This window comes from Triticum urartu, chromosome 7 (genome assembly GCF_003073215.2).
Source record: "Triticum urartu cultivar G1812 chromosome 7, Tu2.1, whole genome shotgun sequence".
NCBI lineage: Eukaryota > Viridiplantae > Streptophyta > Magnoliopsida > Poales > Poaceae > Triticum > Triticum urartu.
In genome coordinates this window covers 627,017,703-627,040,032 of record NC_053028.1, presented here as the reverse complement: position 1 = coordinate 627,040,032, position 22,330 = coordinate 627,017,703, and the positions used below count along the sequence as shown (strand labels likewise).

Here is a 22,330-nt window from a genome sequence, read left to right as displayed (position 1 = left end):
TGCCACCCTCCCTGTTGAGTGTCGCAAGTGACGGTCGTCGTTTTTCCGAGTGCTATTTCGTTCTTAATTGATGATGATTATGTATATGCAAGAATGAAAACTAATGGTGGTGGAAAAACAATTAAGCTCAGTGCCGCATCGAGTATAATTGAGGCCAAAACAAAGCATGTGTTGTGTCCCCCTTGGAAGGGAATCGTCGCTTATCCTAACAGGGAAATCCAGCAATTAATTGGATGCAAAAAAAACCGCTGCTTGCTCTTATTAACACTACAACCTAGAGAGTGGTGTAGTACTCCATCCGTTCTGAATTACTTGTCGCAGAAATGGATGTATCTAGACATATTTTAGTTCTAGATACATCCATATCCGAGACAACTAATTCCGAACAGAGGGAGTACTTGTCAAGGTTGCGTCAGACGCCAGCTGAAACCGGGTATAAAAGGAGCACTACTCCAGGTCGAGACTGCACAAAGTAAGTGTACTACGTAGCCAGACAGAAGGAACAAGTCTCCCCGCAAAAAACGAAAGAAGGAAGGAAGGAAGAAGTCGGCTGCGCGCAGGGATGGGCTCATCTTCCTCCGCCGTTTGCCTGCTAGCCTTGCTAGCAGTGTTTGCGTCTGCAGCTGGTTGATTTTCTCACAATTCTGGTCGCGTTCTTCTTCTCGTTGATTGAATTGAATCCCCTAACAAAAGTTGCGTTTGGTCTTCCTTTTTTTTGACGCAGGTTTCGCAGCTGCACAGCCGGTGGTCGTCACGGCCGCGTACAACATCGGCAATGACGATTACATGGCCTTCATCGACCAGCTCCGTGCCACTCTGGCCGCTCACCCGAGCCCAGACAACGTCAACGGCCATCCTGTTCTCCCCCTGCAACACGAGAAGCAGCCGCCGGCGAGGTGGCTGCACGTTCCCATCACAGCGGGCGACAAGAAGGTGACGCTGGCGCTGAGGGACGACAACGTGTACCTCGTCGGATTCAAGGCCCAGAGCGGCAGCTGGTACGAGTTCCGCTCCGCGGTGGCGCCAGGGAGGAAGCAGCCGCTGATCCACGGCGCTACGTTCCTCGAATGCGAGGACACCTACAGGGCGCTTCTAGGCGGCAAGAAGAGCAAAGAAGTCAAGCAGAAGGTAAGCAACCTTGAACTGGGGAAGACGGCGGCGGAAGCAGCCGTGAAGAAGTTGGCGGCATATGCTCATGCCGCCGGCGGGCCGGACGACGCCACCAAGGTCGCCTTGGCACGCATAGTCATCACCGTCTGCGAGGCGGTCCGCCTGTCCTCGATCTCCACTACCCTCAGCACTGGCTGGGGCCAGGCGGCGACGGTGAAGCTCGACCATCTCCAACCTTTCTACATGCAGAACTGGGGAGACCTATCTACTGCCATACTAGACTGGAGGAAACATGGACCTACGTACCCATGGCCCAAGAAGGTCTGCGAGGAGACGCACATCGAGGACGCCGCCGGCGCGCTCGCGGTGGTGCAGCTTCTGCTTAAACGTAGTACTTAATTCAGTTAATTAACTCCACTAGCTCTCGGTGCTTCTTAGACGTGCGTACTAGTGTGCTGCTGCTGGATGATAAATTGTATGCATGCATGTCTATTCTAATAGAATAAAATAAAATGACCGTGTGGGATCGATGAATATATGATGTGGAGCTGTAGAATGTTTCCTCTATGCATGCGTTGCACGCGTATAACAAAACACAAAAATTCCTGCCTTAAGTATCTCTAAAACTTTGTATACTTTTGTAACTCTGTTTGCACGGTCCCTTTTTACACTCTTGAGCTGTGCCATGACATACACTAGATCTGTGACATAAATGTACCATGGTTGCGTTATTGGTCTTTTTGTTATACTAGCAAAAATGCCCGTACATTGGTAACGGGAGAAAAAGGATCACACGCTCCTAAACCCAATATGCATGGCGGTGAAAATGTATGTTGCGGAATAGCATGAAGGAGAATTGTGATTTCAGCCAATCAATCTTTGCAAATAGCTAAGAAATTTAGGCATTGTACAATTTGCGAGTTAGGTTAAAGACAATCATCTCCAACAGAAATGAAAACAATAAACTCAAGCATAAGAATAAAAAGACATATAGAACATAAGAAAAATCGAAATACTAAAACATAATTTCTTCTACCAATGCAAGATGTTATTCCTCACATTCATTTCATTACCAGAAGAATAAATATTTAGGATTTAATACAGCTTTTAATAGGAATAATGTGTACTATAATTAAGCATGGGCTAGGTTGTCACCGAAAAAGCATATTCAGTACTATAATCAAGCATAGGCTAGGTTGACTACCCATCGTTTGGCTTTATAGTGTGCGTATATCTCAACGAACAAATAAAATATAGCTGCAGTAAATAAAGATTATCAACCATAACAGAAATTTATAATTTTAGTATACAATGAGGGTTAAAAATTTATAATTTAGTACACAATCCAGATTAAGCACCATACTGACAATAAAAATGGCACGTTCCCTTTAACTTTGTATTTCTTGTAACTCTGTTTGCTATAAGTTGGCATGTTCTCTTTACACTGCTGAGCTGGCTGCGCCATGTCATGCACTAGATCTGCGACACACGTAGTACCAAGGTTGCGTTATTGGTCTTTTTACACATGAAAAAAAATCAATGATTGCAAAATGCAAATGCATACGTGAGACCAACCACACAGAACAATCTGGAGATCTTTTTTTTATATATAAAATTACATGACGAATAAGTCAGAAATAAACATGGAGCGAATGTAATATGTACACATATCTAAATGAATGTTATTCGCAAAAAAAGTATATGAACGTTTCTAGAACACAAAGAAAAAATTCCTTTGAGCAAGAAAAAAGAGTAAGATGTATGGGCGCATGTTTTTTTAGAGAAAACCACCTGACCTATCATTAATTAATTTCAAGATGTACATAGTCAGGGGGTTCCAAAAGCCACAAATAGCGCGAAATCACTAATTGAGAAGTACTCGTTGCAAAGATCACTCCAACTCTCCAGGCTATGACAAGTGGCGCACATGCAACGCGTCACTTATCACATCCTATAAGTTTTCCCTTTTTTTCGTAGATCCGTTTATTCAAAACGTTTTATCTCTCAAACCGCGCGTCCAAATCTCAAAGCGCTTTCATTGTTGGATTTCTCGCGTCGAGATCTTCAAAACTAGATCCCATTTTGATAGGTTTTGATGAACTTTTTTCACTAAAAAAACCAAATGAAAAAACCGAACCGGGAGCAGGGGTTTTTCCCTTTCCGAAAAAGGCATGCCATGCCTCTCACGAAATCACAACCTTGCCTCTCGCAGAAGTAAAATCGTGACTCTCGCGGAAGGAAAAAAAAACAAAACGCGTTTTTTTCATTTCCGAGGAGGCACGGCCGTGACTCTCGCGAAAGCACAATCGTGCCTCTCACGGAAGCAAAACTGTGACTCTTGCGAAAGAAAAGAAACAGAAAACGCGTTTTTTCCGTTTTCGAGAGGCTCGGCTGTGACTCTCGCGGAAGAAAAACCATGACTCTCGCGAAAGGAAAAAAAAGCAGAAAACGCGTTTTTTCCCGTTTCGCACAACCGTGCCTCTCGCGGAAGCAAAACCGTGACTCTTGCGAAAGAAAAAAAACAGAAAACGCGTTTTTTATTCCGTTCCCGAGAGGCACGGCCCTGACTCATGAAAGCACACTCGTGCCTCTCGCGGAAGCAAAACCGTGACTCTCGCGAAAGGAAAAAAGAAAAAGAAAACGCGTTTTTTTCCGTTTCCGAGAAGCACGCCATGACTCTCGGGAACACGTGCGAAAAAATAAATACCGAAAAAACACGTTTAAAAAGCCGAAAACGCATGCGAAAAATAAAATAAAAACAAATCCGGACGGAGCATCCAGAGCGCGGCACGTGGCGAATGGCTGAGAGCGCACCAAGTGACGCTGATCGTTGCGAGGCTTCCGAAGGAGCGCTCGTTAACTAGTTGCTCTCTAAATAGCGGCCTGACATCAATTCAAGAGACTTTCTGCGCTATATGGTGTGCATCAAAGTTTGCCTCACGTCTTTCATATCTAAAAGATACATCCCCAGCCGTCGTCTTCATCCTTCGTATTTCTTCTGTTATCATCGAGCTCATGCCTTGGCTGCCTTCTTCGATACCGCGTATCACATTGCACAGTCTGATGCAACAATAGCTGCTCTTAAATTCAGGTCTTGCCGCAGTAAAAGAACTTCACGACAAGCCATGGCTTGAAGGACGCATGGCCTTGATGTGGGCCACTAGTTGAAGTGATCGATGGGCATGCAGCTATAATCAAAAAAAATAAGAGCCAGTGTGGTTGGTTTTAGTTATTGTAATTTCATTTATGAAAGCAGAAACTCGAATGTAGAAGCAAATAGTCTAGCTAAGTATTCCTTAAATCTTGCACCTGGTAGACATGTTTGGTTTTTACAGCCTCATGACGATATTGTAACTATACCCTGGGACATCGTTATTCAATAAAGGAGTAAAGTTTCCCCTCAAAAAAGAAAAGAAGAAGTATTTACTCAAAACCATCACATATGGGGTTAGAGCAACAACTTAGTACCATATTTCGAATAACTCACAGAGAGCCATCATTTTACGCCTACAAAATAACAAATCGCACTGATCGTCGATTGATCTCGCAAAAACAGCAAAAACTGATAGGGCGAGGTGGGGGTTGCCCAGCAGGAGCCGGTAGTTGAAGAAGATGTCGAAGACACGGTTTGCGAGCTGGATGTATTTTCCTGCCTTTCTTTGCCACATGAATATGTCTATTTATTGTCTGTCAATAAAATTTGTATTACCTGGATGGATTAAAGAATGTGTATGCTTTCATTTTTTTTACTCCATGTGTCACATCCATGTATCTTGCATCCCTATCCAGAAAACCTTATTATGTGCTCATCGTTGCAATTATATGTGATACAAGTTCAGGGCAGTATATCTTCACCTGCTACTCTAGAAGCCAACTTTTTTATGTGCTCATCCCTGCAATTATATGTGATACAAGTTCAGTGCAGTATATCTTCACCTGCTACTCTAGAAGCCAGTATGTGCCACAAGTTCAGTTCAGTGCAGTATATCTTCAGTACTACACCCCATCACTAGTATAAAAAGGGCCTATTGTCCCGGTTCGTAAGGCCCATTTGTCCCGGTTCCTGAACTGAGACTAAATGGTCGTTACTAAAGCCCTAGGCCTTTAGTCCCGGTTCTTACATGAACCGGGACAGATGGGCCTCCACGTGGCCGGTGCTGCTAGCCCATGCAGGAGGGCCTTTGGTCCCGGTTGGTGGTACCAACCGGGACCAAAAGGCATCCACGCGTCAGCTGTTCAGTGGTTAGGGTTTTTATTTTTTTTTTCAGAAAGAGGGGGGAGGATTTGGGGGTTTTGTATGATTAATTAAGGTGTTTCATATATTGTGTTAGGTAGCTAATTAATTAATAGAGAGAAGTGTCATTTCTTATCTCCGTGCTTGGTCGACGGTACGTACTATACGTATAGAGAGGCCCTCGACACGCTAGCTAGTAAGCAAATGAAGGAAACCATTAAGTACAGAAGTCTGTCATGCATACCGAGAGAAATGATCGACCTCTCCTTCTCCGAGAGATTGGTCGAACAACAAGTTTTCGTATTATCTATCCGACGCTACTGGCTAAATACATATACAATATGTAAGATCTCTTACAATTCCCTAGCATCTGAACTCAAGTTTCACATGGTATTCTCCGGTTTTATTGATGACGTGGTCAAGAAAGAATTCCGCCAATTCCTCTTGAATTGCTTTCATGCGATCTTCTGGTAGGAGTTCATTCTGCATTTTCCACGTCTAAGTTGAAGAAGGGGGTTAATACATATGTATGAATGAAACTCAACAGAAATGATGGTGTAATAAAATGAAATTGTGAATATTATTGCTTACGCACTTCATATTGTCTTTTAGAGTAGCCCCGCTTATCTTTGCAAGTCGCGTTGTAGATGAACTCGCACATGTAGTATCCACAGTAATCATTCCTTGTTCCTGCCACAAGCACTTTACAAGAAATAGAGGTCAATCAAACTGATAATGAAGCATTATAAATGGCATTGATGAAAGTAGTTAGAATCAATGGGAGATGCGCGGAACTAGCTAGCTAGTAGTACTTACTTTCGGGTATGTATATCGCAGCTCCTTCGGCAGTCCCGGAGCTTCTGCGGTGAACTTTTTCCAAACCCTGCAAGACAAATAAAATAATTATTACTTGAGATATCAGGAAATGAACAAAAAGTTGTCGATACGGTGCGATAATGATCGATTGAACTTATTGAGAATTTTAGTCATGTCTGCATAGGTCTCGGGATCTTTCGTCTCGAGTCTAAGACGACTACTAGTCTCTGCTCAAGCTTAATCTCCAGGAGAATATAGTGCAAGTTGCGCATGCATGCATAAGTCATCAATTACATTACTATAACCTTGCTCGAGTAATAAGGTAAATCGAATATGCACAAGACAGTAACACTCACTTGAAGTTGTAAGGAAAGAGTATTTTATCTTTTTTTTGATTTATTATCAATGATTTGAGCAAGTTGGCCTCGGCTTCTTTGGCGCTCTTTTTAACCATAAATTCATCTATGAGATTTGTGTTAATGAACCCAATATCATACATTTCTGCTTTTCTGCACTCGACGATCTTCAATCTGCATAATATAGTGAGGATAATTATAAATACATGCAATGAAAGAGTTGAGCTATATGTAGAGACTTAATGATAGAAGTAGTACTTACAGACAATAGCAAGTGACAGTTAATTTATCAAGGGCCTTTTGATTGTAAAACTGGAAGAACTCCTCAAATGGAATAGACAACAGATCAGTTCCAACGAGGTCGTGCTCCTCTTTAACTCTCAGCGTCAAAGTATTTGTCCCCCCAGACTCTCTGCAGGTTTTCACGTACCAATCATGCAATCTTCGCATCATCGTTGTTAGAGATTTTTCATCTTTGACGAGAGGCTTCCCGTAATGGTATCTGTGTTCGTCCCTCCAAGAAATCATAATGTACATCGTCGGGCAGGTAATCTTCAAGATTGGTATAACCGGGCACCATCCTCGGATCATTAGCAACGATATCGCTAGACACCTTGAGTGGGGGGCACGATTGGTTCGCTTGTTCGCCGAGCTGGGCAATTTTTTTCCCAGCTCGTCGTTCTGCTAACCTTCGATCATTGATAGTACTTCCCGACCGCTCCGCTTCGAGATATACCTTTTCAGTAACGCGCTCATAGTTGGTTTTCGGCGGAGACTTTGGTGGTTTCCTCAGGGCATCCAAAGTGCGCTTCGCTTTCACCGGATCTACCTTCTCCTCCGGAGGTGGATGTTTCTTTGCTTTCTCCCCTTCAAAGAAGTTTGTCACTTCGGCTCGCACGATCTTCGCGTTTTCCTCCTGGCTCCTCTTGTATGGTAACTTCTCTGGAGTCTTCAGAGAAGGACCGAATCTGTATTGCCTCCCGCCTCTAGTTGTACTGCTAGACGCCGGAGCAGACGGAGCGGCTGCGGCTGTCTTCTTTCCTTTCTTACGAGGCGGAGGAGAAGGACTACGACGCGCCGGAGCAGCCGGAGCGGCAGCGGGTCTCTTCCGCCCTTGCTGACGAGGCGGAGAAGGAGGAGGCTGGCTGCTCGGGCGCGCCGGCGCAGGCGGAGAAGGAGGCGGAGTGCCGCCATGCTCCGGAGAAGGAGGCTGAGTGCTGATACATCTCCAACGTATCTATAATTTTTTATTGCTCCATGCTATATTATCTACTGTTTTGGACAATACTGGGCTTTATTATCCACCTTTATATTATTTTTGGGACTAACCTATTAACCGAAGGCCCAACCCAGAATTGCTGTTTTTGCCTATTTCAGTGTTTCGAAGAAAAGGAATATCAAACAGAGTCCAATTGACCTGAAACTCCACGGAACTTATTTTTGGACCAGAAGAAGCCCACGGAGTACCGGAAGTTCACCAGGGAGTCCCGGGCTGCCCACGAAGGTGGGGGGCGCGCCCACCCCCCTAGGGCGCGCCCCCCTACCTCGTGGATAGCCCGGAGGTCCACCGACGTACTTCTTTCACCCATATATACCCACGTACCCTAAAACTTTTTGGGAACAGAATAGATCGGGAGTTCCACCGCCGCAAGCCTCTGTAGCCACCAAAAGTCAATCGGGACCCTGTTCCGGCACCCTGCCGGAGGGGGGAACCCTCACCGGTGGCCATCTTCATCATCCCGGCGCTCTCCATGACGAGGAGGGAGTAGTTCACCCTCGGGGCTGAGGGTATGTACCAGTAGCTATGTGTTTGATCTCTCTCTCTCTCTCTCGTGTTCTTGAGGTGATACGATCTTGATGTATCATGATCTTTGCTATTGTAGTTGGATCTTATGATGTTTCTCCCCCTCTACTCTCTTGTAATGGATTGAGTTCACCCTTTGAAGTTATCTTATCGGATTGAGTCTTTAAGGATTTGAGAACACTTGATGTATGTCTTGCCGTGCGTATCTGTGGTGACAATGGGATATCACGTGACTCACTTGATGTATGTTTTGGTGATCAACTTGCGGATTCCGCCCATGAACCTATGCATAGGGGTTGGCACACGTTTTCGTCGTGATTCTCCGGTAGAAACTTTGGGGCACTCTTTGAGGTTCTATGTGTTGGTTGAATAGATGAATCTAAGATTGTGTGATGCACATCCTATAATCATACCCACGGATACTTGAGGTGACATTGGAGTATCTAGGTGACATTAGGGTTTGATTTGTGTCTTAAGGTGTTATTCTAGGACGAACTCTAGGGCTGTTTGTGACACTTATAGGAATAGCCCAACGGATTGATTGGAAAGAATAACTTTGAGGTGGTTTCGTACCCTACCATAATCTCTTTGTTTGTTCTCCGCTATTAGTGACTTTGGAGCGACTCTTTGTTGCATGTTGAGGGTTAGTTATATGATCCAATTATGTTATTATTGTTGAGAGAACTTGCACTAGTGAAAGTATGAACCCTAGGCCTTGTTTCCTAGCATTGCAATACCGTTTATGCTCACTTTTATTACTTGTTACCTTGCTGTTTTTATATTTTCAGATTACAAAAACCTATATATACCATCCATATTGCACCTGTATCACCATCTCTTCGCCGAACTAGTGCACCTATACAATTTACCATTGTATTGGGTGTGTTGGGGACACAAGAGACTCTTTGTTATTTGGTTGCAGGGTTGTTTGAGAGAGACCATCTTCATCCTACGCCTCCCATGGATTGATAAATCTTAGGTCATCCACTTGAGGGAAGTTTGCTACTGTCGTACAAACCTCTGCACTTGGAGGCCCAACAACGTCTACAAGAAGAAGGTTGCGTAGTAGACATCAAGTGCCCTGATCACTCGTCGGAGGAGGAGGTGGAGGAGGAGGCAGAGTGCCCTGACTCACCGGAGGAGGAGGAGGAGGCGGAGGCGGAGTGCCCTGACTCGCCGGAGGAGGAGGAGGAGACGGAGGCGTCCAGTTCGGAAGGTTGATGAGCTCCTTCCACCACAGGCATGGAGTCTTCAGAGAAGAACCCAGCCGAGTCTCCCCATCACCCGTAGGGTGGTCAAGCTCGAGGTCCTCAAATCTGTCCGTTATTTCATCCACCATCACCCTAGCATATCCTTCTGGAATCGGCCGGCAGTGATAGGTTGCGCCAGGTTCAGAAGGTAAAACAGAGCCAACAGCCGCCTTGACTTTCAATTTCATCCACTGCGTCATAAGGTGGCAATGTTGAGACTCCGTGATAGCATCCATGGGGTAGCTAGCAGGAGCCGTGAAGACAGGCTCCAGCTGAAGCTGCTCGGTGGAAGCCACGCTGCTTCTCCACTGAGATGGCGGGGTAGCTTCGGGGGAAGCTTCGGCAGGTCGTTTGCTGCGATTGGCTTCTCGTTCCTCTATCGCTTGTACCCTTGCGTGCAGCGCCTGCAGTTGGGTATGCTCCACTTTCTTCCTCCTCTCCTGGCATTTGTAACCGCCTGCGTCTGGAAACCCAGCCTTCCACGGAACGAAGCCTGGCGTGCCTTGTGTCTGTCCAGGGTGCTCAGGATTCCCGAGGGCCATTGTGAGCTCGTCGTTCTCTCTATCTGGAACGAACGTCCCTTGCTGCGCTGCATCGATATACTCCTGAAGCCTCGTGAAGGGTATTCTTAGTTGCTCGTCCTTCCAAACGCACTTCCCTGATACAGGGTCCAAGGTTCCGCCAACCCGGAAGAACCAAGTCCGGCAACGGTCTGGCCAGTTCAATGTCTCTGGTTCGACCCCTTTATCAATCAGGTCATGTTGGGGAACGTAGTAATTTCAAAAATTTCCTACGCACACGCAAGATCATGGTGATGCATAGCAACGAGATGGGAGAGTGTTGTCCACGTACCCTTGTAGACCGAAAGCGGAAGCGTTAGCACAACGCGGTTGATGTAGTCGCACGTCTTCATGATCTGACCGATCAAGTACCGAACGCACGGCACCTCCGAGTTTAGCACACGTTCAGCCCGATGACGTCCCTCGAACTCCGATCTAGCCGAGTGTTGAGGGAGAGTTTCGTCAGCACGACGGCATGGTGATGATGTTGATGTTCTACCGACGCAGGGCTTCGCCTAAGCACCGCTATAGTATTATTGAGGTGGACCATGGTGGAGGGGGGCACCGCACACGGCTAAAAGATCAAATGATCAATTGTTTTGTTCATGGGGTGCCCCCTGCCCCCGTATATAAAGTAGTGGAGGAGGGGGAGGGCCAGCCCTCTCTATGGCGCGCCCTAGGGGAGTCCTACTCCCATCGGGAGTAGGATTCCCCCTTTCCTAGTAGAACTAGGAGCCCTTCCAAGTAGTAGGAGTAGGAGGGAAGGAAAGGGAAGGGAAAAGGAGAAGGAAGGAAGGGGGCGCCCCCCCTCCCTAGTCCAATTCGGACCAGCCCATGGGGAGGGGTGCGGCCACCCTTTGAGGCCTTTCTCTCCTTTCCCGTATGGCCCATTAAGGCCCAATACGAATTCCCGTAACTCCCCGGTACTCCCGAAAATACCCGAATCACTCGAAACCTTTTCGATGTCCGAATATAGCCATCCAATATATCGATCTTTATGCCTCGACCATTTCGAGACTCCTCGTCATGTCCCCGATCTCATCCGGGACTCCGAACTCCTTCGGTACATCAAAACACATAAACTCATAATATAACCGTCATCAAAACTTTAAGCGTGCGGACCCTACGGGTTTGAGAACTATGTAGACATGACCGAGACACGTCTCCGGTCAATAACCAATAGCGGAACCTGGATGCACTACAAAAAAAAAGACACATCCGTGTCATTTTGGGCCGAACGAATTTTTTTCTGACATACATATGACACTTCTATGACAATAATTGTGACAAAACCCGGTATCATCATAGATGTGGTTGGCTCCTACTTCTATGACAAAAAATCATGACAGAAAATGGGCTTTTCATCCTGGGCGGGCTGGAGACGCAGCTGCATGACATTCTTTGGGCCGTCCATGACGGAAAAAACCATGGTAGAAGCGAGGGGGAGGAAAATTTCAGGGAGTTCCCGGTTACGGTGGGAGGTCGGGGGCCGAGCGATGCGCATTTCTCTCGTACACGTACGCGCGTGTGTGCGAGGCGTTGGCTCTAACTGAACCCGAGCGAGGCGTTGGGCTCTAACTGAACCCGAGCGATTGCACTGCATGCTATGCATTACTGAACCCGAGCGATCGATCGATGGCTATTAACTGAACCCGATCGAGCGATTCCTTGGCTACTGCTGCTAACTGAAGCCGATCGATGCTGCCTCTGGATGAACAGTGAGCGTTGCGGGAGGGGGGGGGTTGGATGAACAGTTCCCGGTGGGGGTGGATGAACAGGACCCCGTGGTGTTGCCTCTGGATGAACAGGACCCCGATCGATCGAGCCGGTTAGGGCTGGATGAACAGGACCCCGTGGTGTTGCCTCTGGATGAACAGGACCCCGATCGATCGAGCCGGTTGGGGCTGGATGGACAGGACCCCGTGGAGGGCTGGATGAACAGGACCACACCGTGGAGGGCAGGATGAACAGTAGACGGTGGAGGGGTGCCCGTGGAGGGGTGGTTGAACAGGACCCCGTGGTGTGGAGGGCTGGATGAACAGTAGACGGTGGAGGGGTGGTTGAACAGTAGCCGGTGGAGTAGCGCGCGGTGGAGGCTGGATGAACAGGAGCCCGTGGAGGCTGGAGGAGGTCGACGGTGGATGAACAGTAGCTCGTGGAGGCTGGAGATGAACAGTATCCCGTGGAGTCCCGTTTTGCGGTACGCCACACCCCTCCCGATGAACAGGACCCCCGTTTCGACCGTAGCGCTCCAACACAAGTCCGTTTCCTCTGTTTTGCGGTACGCCACACCCCTCCCGATCAACAGGACCCCCGTTTCGACCGTAGGAGGTCCGTTTCCTCCGTTTTGCGGTACGCCACACCCCTCCCGATCAACAGGACCCCCGTTTCGACCGTAGGAGGTCCGTTTCCTCCGTTTTGCGGTACGCCACACCCCTCCCGATGAACAGGATCCCGTTTCGAACGTGGCCGGTCGAACACAAGGCCGTTTCCTCCGTTCTGCGGTACGCCAGGCCTCGTTTCCATCGCCTGTTCTGTCCAAGCCCTCCCGATGAACACGACGCATTCCGTTGCCTCCCCATGAACACGACGCATTCCGTTGCCTCCCCATGAACACGACGACGATGCTGTTTCTCCGTTCCGACCTAGCCATGTACACGAGCCCTCGCCGTACGTATGCGCGAGTAGGCGTTCGAGACCCCGCCCGTATGTACACATACGTGGCCGTATTTTCTTTCTTGCACCCTGGCTGCTGTACGCACGTGTACATGCTACGTGTGCGCCTCTACTACGACACGTGCGCGCCTCTACTACAACACGTGCGCGCCTCTACATCGACCAGTATATATGTACGTACACGTTCGCGACCAGAATGACAATGCTACGTACGCTTCAACCAGGTGGGTCCCGACTGTCAGGCACTTCCTTGCTTGCGAAGATGTAGCTGGTGGGTCCCAACAGTCGGGGGGCCGGTGGGTCCCAGCAGTCAGGGGGGCGAATCATTTTGGTTTTCTTTTTTTTTGCCCGGACGCACTTCCTTGCGTGCGAAGATGTAGCTGGTGGATCCCAGCAGTCAGGGGGCGAATCGTTATTTTTTTTGCCCGGACGCACTTCCTTGCGTGCGAAGGTGTAGCTGGTGGGTCCCAGCAGTCAGGGGGGAAACATTTTTTTGCGAAATACGGTGGCCCATCCGGTGGGTCCCTGCTGTCAGGTGGAGGAATCATTATTTTCCGCGTAATAAAGAGGCACTTCCTTGCTGCCGCCGTGGACCCAGCTGTCAGCCTCTCCACATACAGTCCACGTCCGATGGAAGTCGTTCCTTGACCACGTTGACCACGCCGCGCCGAGAGCACCAGGGTGGTGGACGACGGCGAGGCCTAGGAAGGGGACGACGGGGAGCCGAGGAAGACGCGGCAGCGGAAGCCCCCCCCGCGCGCGGAGAGGAGTACGAGGGTTCACTGGTTCGGCTGCCGTTGCCGCAGGGCCTGGCCAGCGGTGGGAATAGTAGGGGGCGGTGAGGCCTCCGCGACAGCATAGCCGGCCACGGGAGGCAGGAGCATGCGGCACGACCGGCGCTGCTTTGGGCGGCTGGAGCAAGAAGACCAGAGGTTGAAGAAGCACTACGGCTGTTGGATGGACATCGTACAGTCACTGGAGCTAGAATCGTTCATATTGACTAAGTTGACAAAGCCTTTCGTCCCTGTCAACTTAGTAGGCCCACAAGTCAGCCTTCCACCAAGGTGGGTCCTAGCTAGCCGGGGGAGTATTCATTTTTTTGTGCGTAATAAGGAGGCACTTCCGGTGGGTCCAAGCTGAGAGCGGGGGGAACGTTTTTTTCGCGAAATACGGTGGCCCGTCCGGTGGGTCCCAGCAGTCAGGGGGAAACGGTTTTTTCGCAAAATACTGGTGGCCCGTCTGGTGGGTCCCCATTGTCAGGTGGAGGAATAATTATTTTCCGCATAATAAGGAGGCATTTCCTTGCGGCTGCCGTGGACCCAGCTGTCAGCCTCTCCACATACAGTACTCTTCCGATGGAAGTCGGTCGTTGACCACTTTGACCACGCCTCGCCGAGAGCACCACGGCGGTGGACGACGGCGAGGCATAGGAAGGGGACGACGCGGAGCCGGGGAAGACGCGGCAGTGGATGCCCACGCGGAGAGGAGTACGAGCGTTCACCAGTTCGGCTGCGGTGTGAGGCTGCCGTCGCCGCAGAATAACAGGGGGTGTGGGAGAGTAGAGGGATGCCCTGGCCAGCGGTGGGAGTAGTAGGGGGCGCTGAGGCCTGCGCGGCAGCACAGCCGGCCACGGGAGGCGGGAGTAGGCGGTCCCGCCAGCGCTGCTTTGGCGGCTGGAGCAAGAAGATCAGAGATTGAAGAAACACGACGGCCGTTGGATTGACATCCAACGGTTACGTCTGCTAGAATCGTTTGTTGACGTATATAATAACTAAAAAAATCTTGCATACGCGTCAACTAAACAGGCCCACAAGTCAGACCACTCCCTCTTTTTTTTAATAATTTATATATAGCTCATGGAAACTTCTGATGCAATTTATTGCAGTCGTTTTTTGGTTGGCCAGGGCCAATTTCGCATATTTCTGTGGGTTCCAAACTATTTTTAATACCGAAATGCCCAACCAGATTTAAAGTACTTTGAAGATATATTTAAATTAGGTCAATGCCTAGTGAAATAGGAATCTGAAAATGTGATAAAATTCAGAAATTATAAAGTAATTGCCAATTTGTCATCTGTTTTTATATTTACAACCCATTTCATATTACTTTCAAGATTTGCAGGCGTCTTGAAAGAGTTGCAGCCCATCAGGGCGTAGAAAAATAAGTAGGCCTGGATTGGGTATTCTTCAAAAAAAATAAACTGGGCTCATTTTCACAAAGAAAAAATAGCTGGGCTGGTCACATGGTGAACATAAAATATAAGCCTGGGCTAGACGGGCCACAGCCCAGTTCAAACCCTGCTCCGTCTCAACAATACCAAACAAAAAAAATACTGCTCGAGTAGCTACGTCCCAGGTGTCAGCCGATCTTGTGCTGTTCTCTTGTCTATTGACTATATACGCTCACAATGTCATGGGTCCCAGATGTCAGGAAAACACTAGGAGGAAGCATTTTATTTTTCCATACGCTGACGTGGTGGGCCCCTACTATCATCCTCTCCACGTACTTCTGCCGATTCCTGTTGTTTGTTGACCATGTTGACAACGTGAGAGGGCGGCGCCGCGGCGAGCGCACCAAAGCGCGCGGAGGACGTCGGCGTTAACGATTTAGGAGACGGTGGGGCGGCGATGTGTGCGCTGAGGCGCAGCCAGCCGTGGGAGGCGGAAGCAGGCGGCCCCGCCGGCGCTGGTTTGGTTTTGGCGGCTGGATGAAGACAGGACTGAAGAAACACGACAGACTATAAAAGCAGCAGGAGTACTTAACAACCTTAACTGAAACCAGCAGGGGCACTTAACAACCAAAGCTGAAAGCAGTATGAGTACTTATACAGGTTCAACCGTACAAAGCACGCCTCGAACAGTGCTACTTTGCCTACAGTTAACCAAGGGTGAGGCCGCCAAGCCCCAGGACAAGGCCCAGGCGCCACCCCGCGCATCCACAACCTTCTGAAAGCGGCTTCATCTCGCAACGTGGTCAATAAACAGGATATTCGCTTTAGAGCCATCGAAAAGCATGAACATAATCTTCTGTCCTATTCTCCAAGATGGACGGGCCTTCATTATTTGAGACCACCCATGAATAAGTATCTTTTCACCTCCAAGGGGAATTGAGTAGGTCGACATAAACATCATGTTGTGACCAAGCGCAAGTCTGACCCGACCATGGTCAGGCATCTGTATAGGAACAATAGAACTTGACAGTTCCTGTTTCAAGAAGATCACAGCTGTAAAATTGTGTATAAGCAATAGTTTATGAACAACATATATAACAGAAAACAGCTCGTACCATAAGTTTCTCGACACATTTGGACTTGTTCAACGAGTGCAGCAGTGGCACACATATCCCACGTGGCCTTCCACCATTCAAACGCCCCACAAGGACCTCAAGACGATCAATAAAGTGTAGGAACTTGTGGATGTCGATCCAGTCAACTTTAGTGCCATTAGTAACAGCCGAGTTATTACAGAGTACCAAACGAGCAGACTGCTTAACTCTGAAAAAACCTACACGTGCCACCAATTATAAGAAAATATTAGTTAGAAGTAGCATCTTCATGAGAGATTCGTTGCTACTTCTAAAGTTAAATTGTGATTAGTTAGACAGAATAGGTGGATTAAGAAGTAATTGAGGCAACAAGCAAGAACCAGATACAAAACTAACATGGATGAACAATTGGAACGATGTCGGGGTGGAAGATCGCAGTGAAGATGAGACCAGGTTCTGCTATTTCCATCAACATTCGTGCGCCAACTTTCAGTCCGTAACACTTGAGAAAGTTTATCCAAGTTCGGCCATAAAAAAAAGCAGCGATCTTCTTGGTTCATGAACCCAACTCGGAACTTATATCCATGGCTTGTCTTCACTGTGACCATTAAACTAGTGTATTCAGTTATGGCAAGGCCGAGCATCTTGAGTACATGTGTTCTGGCAGAGCAAATAATACACTGCAGGAAAAATAATATGAGAACACAGCATGTTCAAAAAAACCCCACCCTCCCGGATAGAAAAGAGGATTCTAGGAACATACTGTGCGCGTTTCAAAATGTTGTGTCAGGATGAGAAGGAACAAGTGTGGCGTCTCGCCGAGGGCGCAGAAACCTGTAGGGTACTGGCACTTTGGGCACTGCAAATAAAACACACTAGATTCAGTAGGAAGAAAAATGCATCAACGGCGGCGGCTGCCATCCTAGGATTACCTGCAACCAAGGGACTTGGGTTTATCGGGGATGGATGAAGAATTCGTACCTGGTTCTCCATGAGAAAACCCTATGCAATCGCCGAGAGGGGGTTTTCTTTGAATAAGCAGATGAGGGAGAAGGGGATTCAGGACCAGTGAAATATTGCCGCTTCATCCGTCCAGCTTACTGCTAAAGCTGGAAAGGGGGGGTTGTGATTTGATGGCTCATTGGGCATTACTGCGGTGCTACGACCGGGGTGTGTCTACCGTGAAGTTGTGCACTCTAATTTGTGCATATGGCACGTGGACCCCGTTGCCGGTTGCCCCACATATCAGTGAAAGGAAGTAGAAAGACAGGAGTAACTAGTTACACATAAATATATTTTTTGACAGAGAGATACTCCCTCTGTAAAGAAATATATAAATCTTTTATATCACAGGCTCACCTTGCCGAGAAATATACTCCCTCTGCAACGCACAGGCATTATGGGGGTTCAGCTTTTTTTATGGGGGTTCAGCTGAGAATATAATACTCAGATAGGCTCACGGTTCTGGACTTTGGGCCGCAGGCCGGCCCTGCATGTTTGGGGGCCCATGTGTTCTACCTCAGCGCTTTTCATATTGCAAGCGATCGGTACGGCGCTGGTTTTTGATGCTGTCGCAAGGCGAATACACAAAATTGAATAAAGCACGACAACTATTGGAATGAAAACGAATGACAGTTCCTATCCAGCAATCAGAGTTGCAATTCTATCAATGATATACCATGTGATAAATAATACTGTCGTACTACTTATACACACAGGACACTTGTTTCACCATGCCAGATTATTACATCAAAATCTCTCGAAGGATAGATCAGTTCGGCAGTTGCGTGCTGCTAATTTCAAAGTTGATTTGGACTAGCTCTCCTTGACGAGAAAGTTCGATTTTGACATCATCCCCTACCGCAAGATATGATTTAGATTTGAACCTTGACCATCCTTTAGCATCAATCATCATGCAACCATCCTTTGTACTTACGGTATATTGAGCAGGTTCATTCACACCAAGGTTGCGCATGGCAAGAGAAACTTGGCCGCGGTCGCCCAGATTGTTGAACGACTCCCTCGTTGCTCTAGGAATTTTCTGTTTTCAAACAAGAATACATACCCAAACAGTTAGATCAACACAGTGAATCATGTGAAACAACATGGAAAGAAAAAAGAACAAAGCACTTGGGCGGCCAATGCTTACCAGGAAGGTGGACATGTCGGTTTTTGTAAGGACTTTGGTATATGAAGTGCGAACTGCAGCCCAGTCTGTTGCCGGTGCAACTGCACGGGCCGGAGCAGATGCAAGTGCAAGTGTTGGTGCAGGTGCCGAAGCCGCTGCTGCTGCCGGAGATGGTGCTCCTTGTAGAGCTGGTGCCGGTGTCGGAGCAGGTGCCGGTGTCGATGCCCGATCCTCTGGTAGATCAGACTAATCCGCTGACGCGGTCGGTGCCCAATCCTCAGCTGGATCAGACTGAGCTGCTGCCGCTATCAGTGCTAGAGCAACTGCTAGTGCTCGATCCATGCAAAACAGCGGTGATCGTGTCTGGTCTGCTATGATCAGCTTTCTAACTTGACTAGGATCCGTGATCGTGATCCAGTTTTTTTCTTCATTTCTTTTAAACGCGAGAAGGACTAATTGTGGCGTTTTTGTTAAACCAAACTGCAGTTCATCATAGGGATTCAGCTTGTACTCAGACAACAGACTGATCCAATTTTTTCCAGTAATATAAGTGATGGACAGTGCCTTCGTTACTGACACGACATAAGAAGTGAAACCTGCAAAAATAGCCATCAAAGAGCAAACCAAACAGTTTATTCTATGATGAATGTCACATGGAAAAACCTGCATCGTAGAATTGCAGGAAAAGAAAGAAAACATGACATTAAATGAATAAGATTTAGACAGTAAATCAATAAGATTTACTTGATGTGACACGAGTGAATCCTTACCAGGAAATCACTATGTTGAAGTACTAAACAGAAGATTGATCGTCCAACTACGCGTGGCATGCAGGGGCCCTGCCTACTCCCACAAGCAGGACAGTCCAAAGGTCGTGACAAATCGTATAGACCGAACATCCATGGGTCTGCTATGATCAGCTTTCTAACTTGACTAGGATCCGTGATCGTGATCTAGTTTTTTTCTTCATTTCTTTTAAATGCGAGAAGGACTAATTGTGGCGTTTTTGTTAAACCAAACTGCAGTTCATCATAGGGATTCAGCTTGTACTCAGACAACAGACTGATCCAATTTTTTCTAGTAATATAAGTGATGGACAATGCCTTCGTTACTGACACGACATAAGAAGTGAAACCTGCAAAAATAGCCATCGAAGAGCAAACCAAACGGTTTATTCTGTGATGAATGTCACATGGAAAAACCTACATCGTAAAATTGCAGGAAAAGAAAGAAAACATGACATTAAATGAATAAGATTTAGACAGTAAATCAATAAGATTTACTTGATGTGACACGAGTGAATCCTTACCAGGAAATCACTATGTTGAAGTACTAAACAGAAGATTGATCGTCCAACTACGTGTGGCATGCAGGGGCCCTGCCTACTCCCACAAGCAGGACAGTCCAAAGGTCGTGACAAATCGTATGGAGCAAACATCCATGGGACTGGAAATCCTGGTGGGTGCGATAAACCCTGCAATGCATACAGATATTGGAGTGTAACCATAATTGATAAACCGTCCTCACAAAAAATATGATCTGGATACTTCAAAATATACAGACTGAATTGAGTGGACAGACATTAACATAGACCGTTCTCAGGACTGACCACACACCAAAAGCGACAGTACTAATAAACAATACAGGGTTCACAAACACAAATCAAGTACTGAACAATAGTACTTACTACAGACAAGCAAAGTTGCACTAACTAAACTCTGCAGACTATTTGTTGCCACCGACCTACGGGATGAACCCCGCATAACTGACTAGGCCATGGACTTCGTGTGAGATGTCTACACGCACCATCACCATCTCGTCAACCTTGGAGAACCTAACAAAGTGGTCTTTCCACTCATAAACATGATGATGAAGACATGCCGCATCAGATTTGTTGGGAAGCTTTACAAGAACCACACCCTTTTTAATCGAAGGCATAGTCAGGAAATTGTTGTGGTCAAGTACAGCCTCGAGAACACGCCTGACAACAATGCTACAGGAAAACACTAGTTCATGACACGTGGTGACAAGGACACAGCAGCTGGATAGTTAAGCAGTAGAACTCATCATCAGGTCTTCCAGTTCACACGGCATGACTTTGAGAACTTCATCTCCACCGCGGACCTGGTTCTAATTCAAACAGAAACCATATTTTATTACTACCTCTGTTCAGAAATATAAGATGATTTTTGATATTATACTCCATATATGACTACATATACACATTGAAATGAGTGAACAAAGACACTAGAACATGTCTTCAAAGGCATGAGAGCAGAGGGATTACATGCAAAATCCATAACACAAGTTACTGAGGCAAATATACCCTCTTAAAAGGTAGCATTGATGTTCATAAAGTACTCCCTCCGTCCCAAAATTCTTGTCTTAGATTTGTCTAGATACGGATGTATCAAGTCACATTTTAGTATTAGATACATCCGTATCTAGACAAATCTAAGACAAGAAATTTGGGACAGAGGGAGTAGTTGAAAGTAATCTATAAGAAAGCAGTGTCAACCTCTTGCATGTTTTGGTCAAACGAGGAATTTAGAACCGTCATTTGGCACACAAAAATCACATGCAAGATCACCCAGAAAGTTGTACTACTAGTACTAGTACTGCGTGTTAGATGAAAAAACACAATCAAGATCGAGAAAAAGATCGTCAAGAAGAGATATTACCTGGACTTGCTTAATGAGGGATCCCGGAGAGGGGGGTTTGGACAGGGCGATGGCTTTGAGCTTGTCTGCGGTAGTCTCGGCGGGGTGCTTGCGCTTCTTCGTACCATGAGCCTCGACGGTTTTGGCCGGAGCCATAGACATCACTTCGGCCGGTGCTCCAGCGTCCATCAAGAAACTGTCAAATAGAAATGAAAGAAAAGAAACCATAATCACAAACCCAAAAGAAGAAAAGAGAGGGAGTTATAGGATCAGTCTCGGGGTTGCAAGACCGGGCCTTGGCCAAAATCAACACCATTGATGCGCTCACCTTTCCTTCTTTGGGAGAGAAGAACAATGGCAGAAGCAGGTCGGGGTTTTCTTGAAGAAATGAGGAACAAGATGAGGTGGAAGCGAGGGTTGGGTAGAGAGGAAGCTGAGAGAAAAGAGTGAAATGATGGTTGCTTCGTCCGTCCAGCTTACTGCTGGAAAGGAGGGGGTTTTGTGATTTGACGGCTCATTGGGCATTACTGCAGCGCTTCGATCGGGGTAGTCTACCGTCACTCTACTACGGAGTAATTTAGTGCATGGCTGGTGGACCCCGATGCTGGCTGTCCCACACGTCGGCGAAAGTGAGTAATTTAGTGCATGGCTGGAGGAGGATCCGCACGGTAGAGCGTGTCCATTGTTTTTCAAAAGAAAAAATGATTACAGCAAGTGTTTCCAATCTTACGACGGAGGAGTGCGAAACACGGCAGCCACTTGAACATACACAGTGCTCCTACTACTAGGCATGTGCAGTGGTTCATACGTCAGTACTACACAATCTTGTTGCTAGTGTAGTAAGATATGACAATAACAAATGATGTTGTGCGCATGTCAACTACTCCTATATGTAACAAATACATGAAGAGGAAACAACTATATTGAGATGAGAATGAAACCAAACACACCCACACGCTTTGTGCTACAGTGACTGATCTGCACCGTCTGAGTTTGATCCAACGGTCATGTTGCGCCGAGACATGGACATGCCCATGCAGAGGGCGCCTAAACACCACCGGAGTCCCTCTGCTTCTCGAGGCGCACGATGTTGGTGATGTAGGGTGCAACCTCCCGCAAAGCCCGCTCCCGGTCGACGGGAGCCAGCTCGTCAAAGACGGCGTCCAATGGCACGAATGGATTCCGGTGACGGAGCCCTGAAAGGATTCGCCCGGCAACGGCGACAGCAGCCTGCAACCCCTCCTTGTCCAGCTCAGCCCCCACCATCGCGCAGAGATGGTTCAGCTCCTCGGAGATATAGGTGAAGAAGGAGACCAGGTCAGGAAGCCGCAGCTCGTTGAAGTCGACCAGGTGGTCGAACGGGTTTAGCCCACCGGCCGGCATCGTCGCGCTGGCACGACGGTAGGCATCGCGCAGCCGCAACACGTGCGTGGCAACTTGGTTCACCAAGTGGCTGAGGCGATCCTAGACCT

At 47.5% G+C, this 22,330-nt stretch overlaps 1 protein-coding gene across 1 annotated transcript; it reads left to right on the top strand.

The window, feature by feature from the left end:
* The first annotated feature begins 473 nt into the window (after positions 1-473).
* On the top strand, positions 474-1,644 carry LOC125525111 (ribosome-inactivating protein 9-like). The gene is made up of 2 exons (XM_048690137.1): positions 474-626; positions 725-1,644. Exons 1-2 carry the CDS (start codon positions 563-565, stop codon positions 1,507-1,509), a joined length of 849 nt encoding a protein of 282 aa, XP_048546094.1. The 5' UTR covers positions 474-562; the 3' UTR covers positions 1,510-1,644.
* Positions 1,645-22,330: the final 20,686 nt, after the last annotated feature.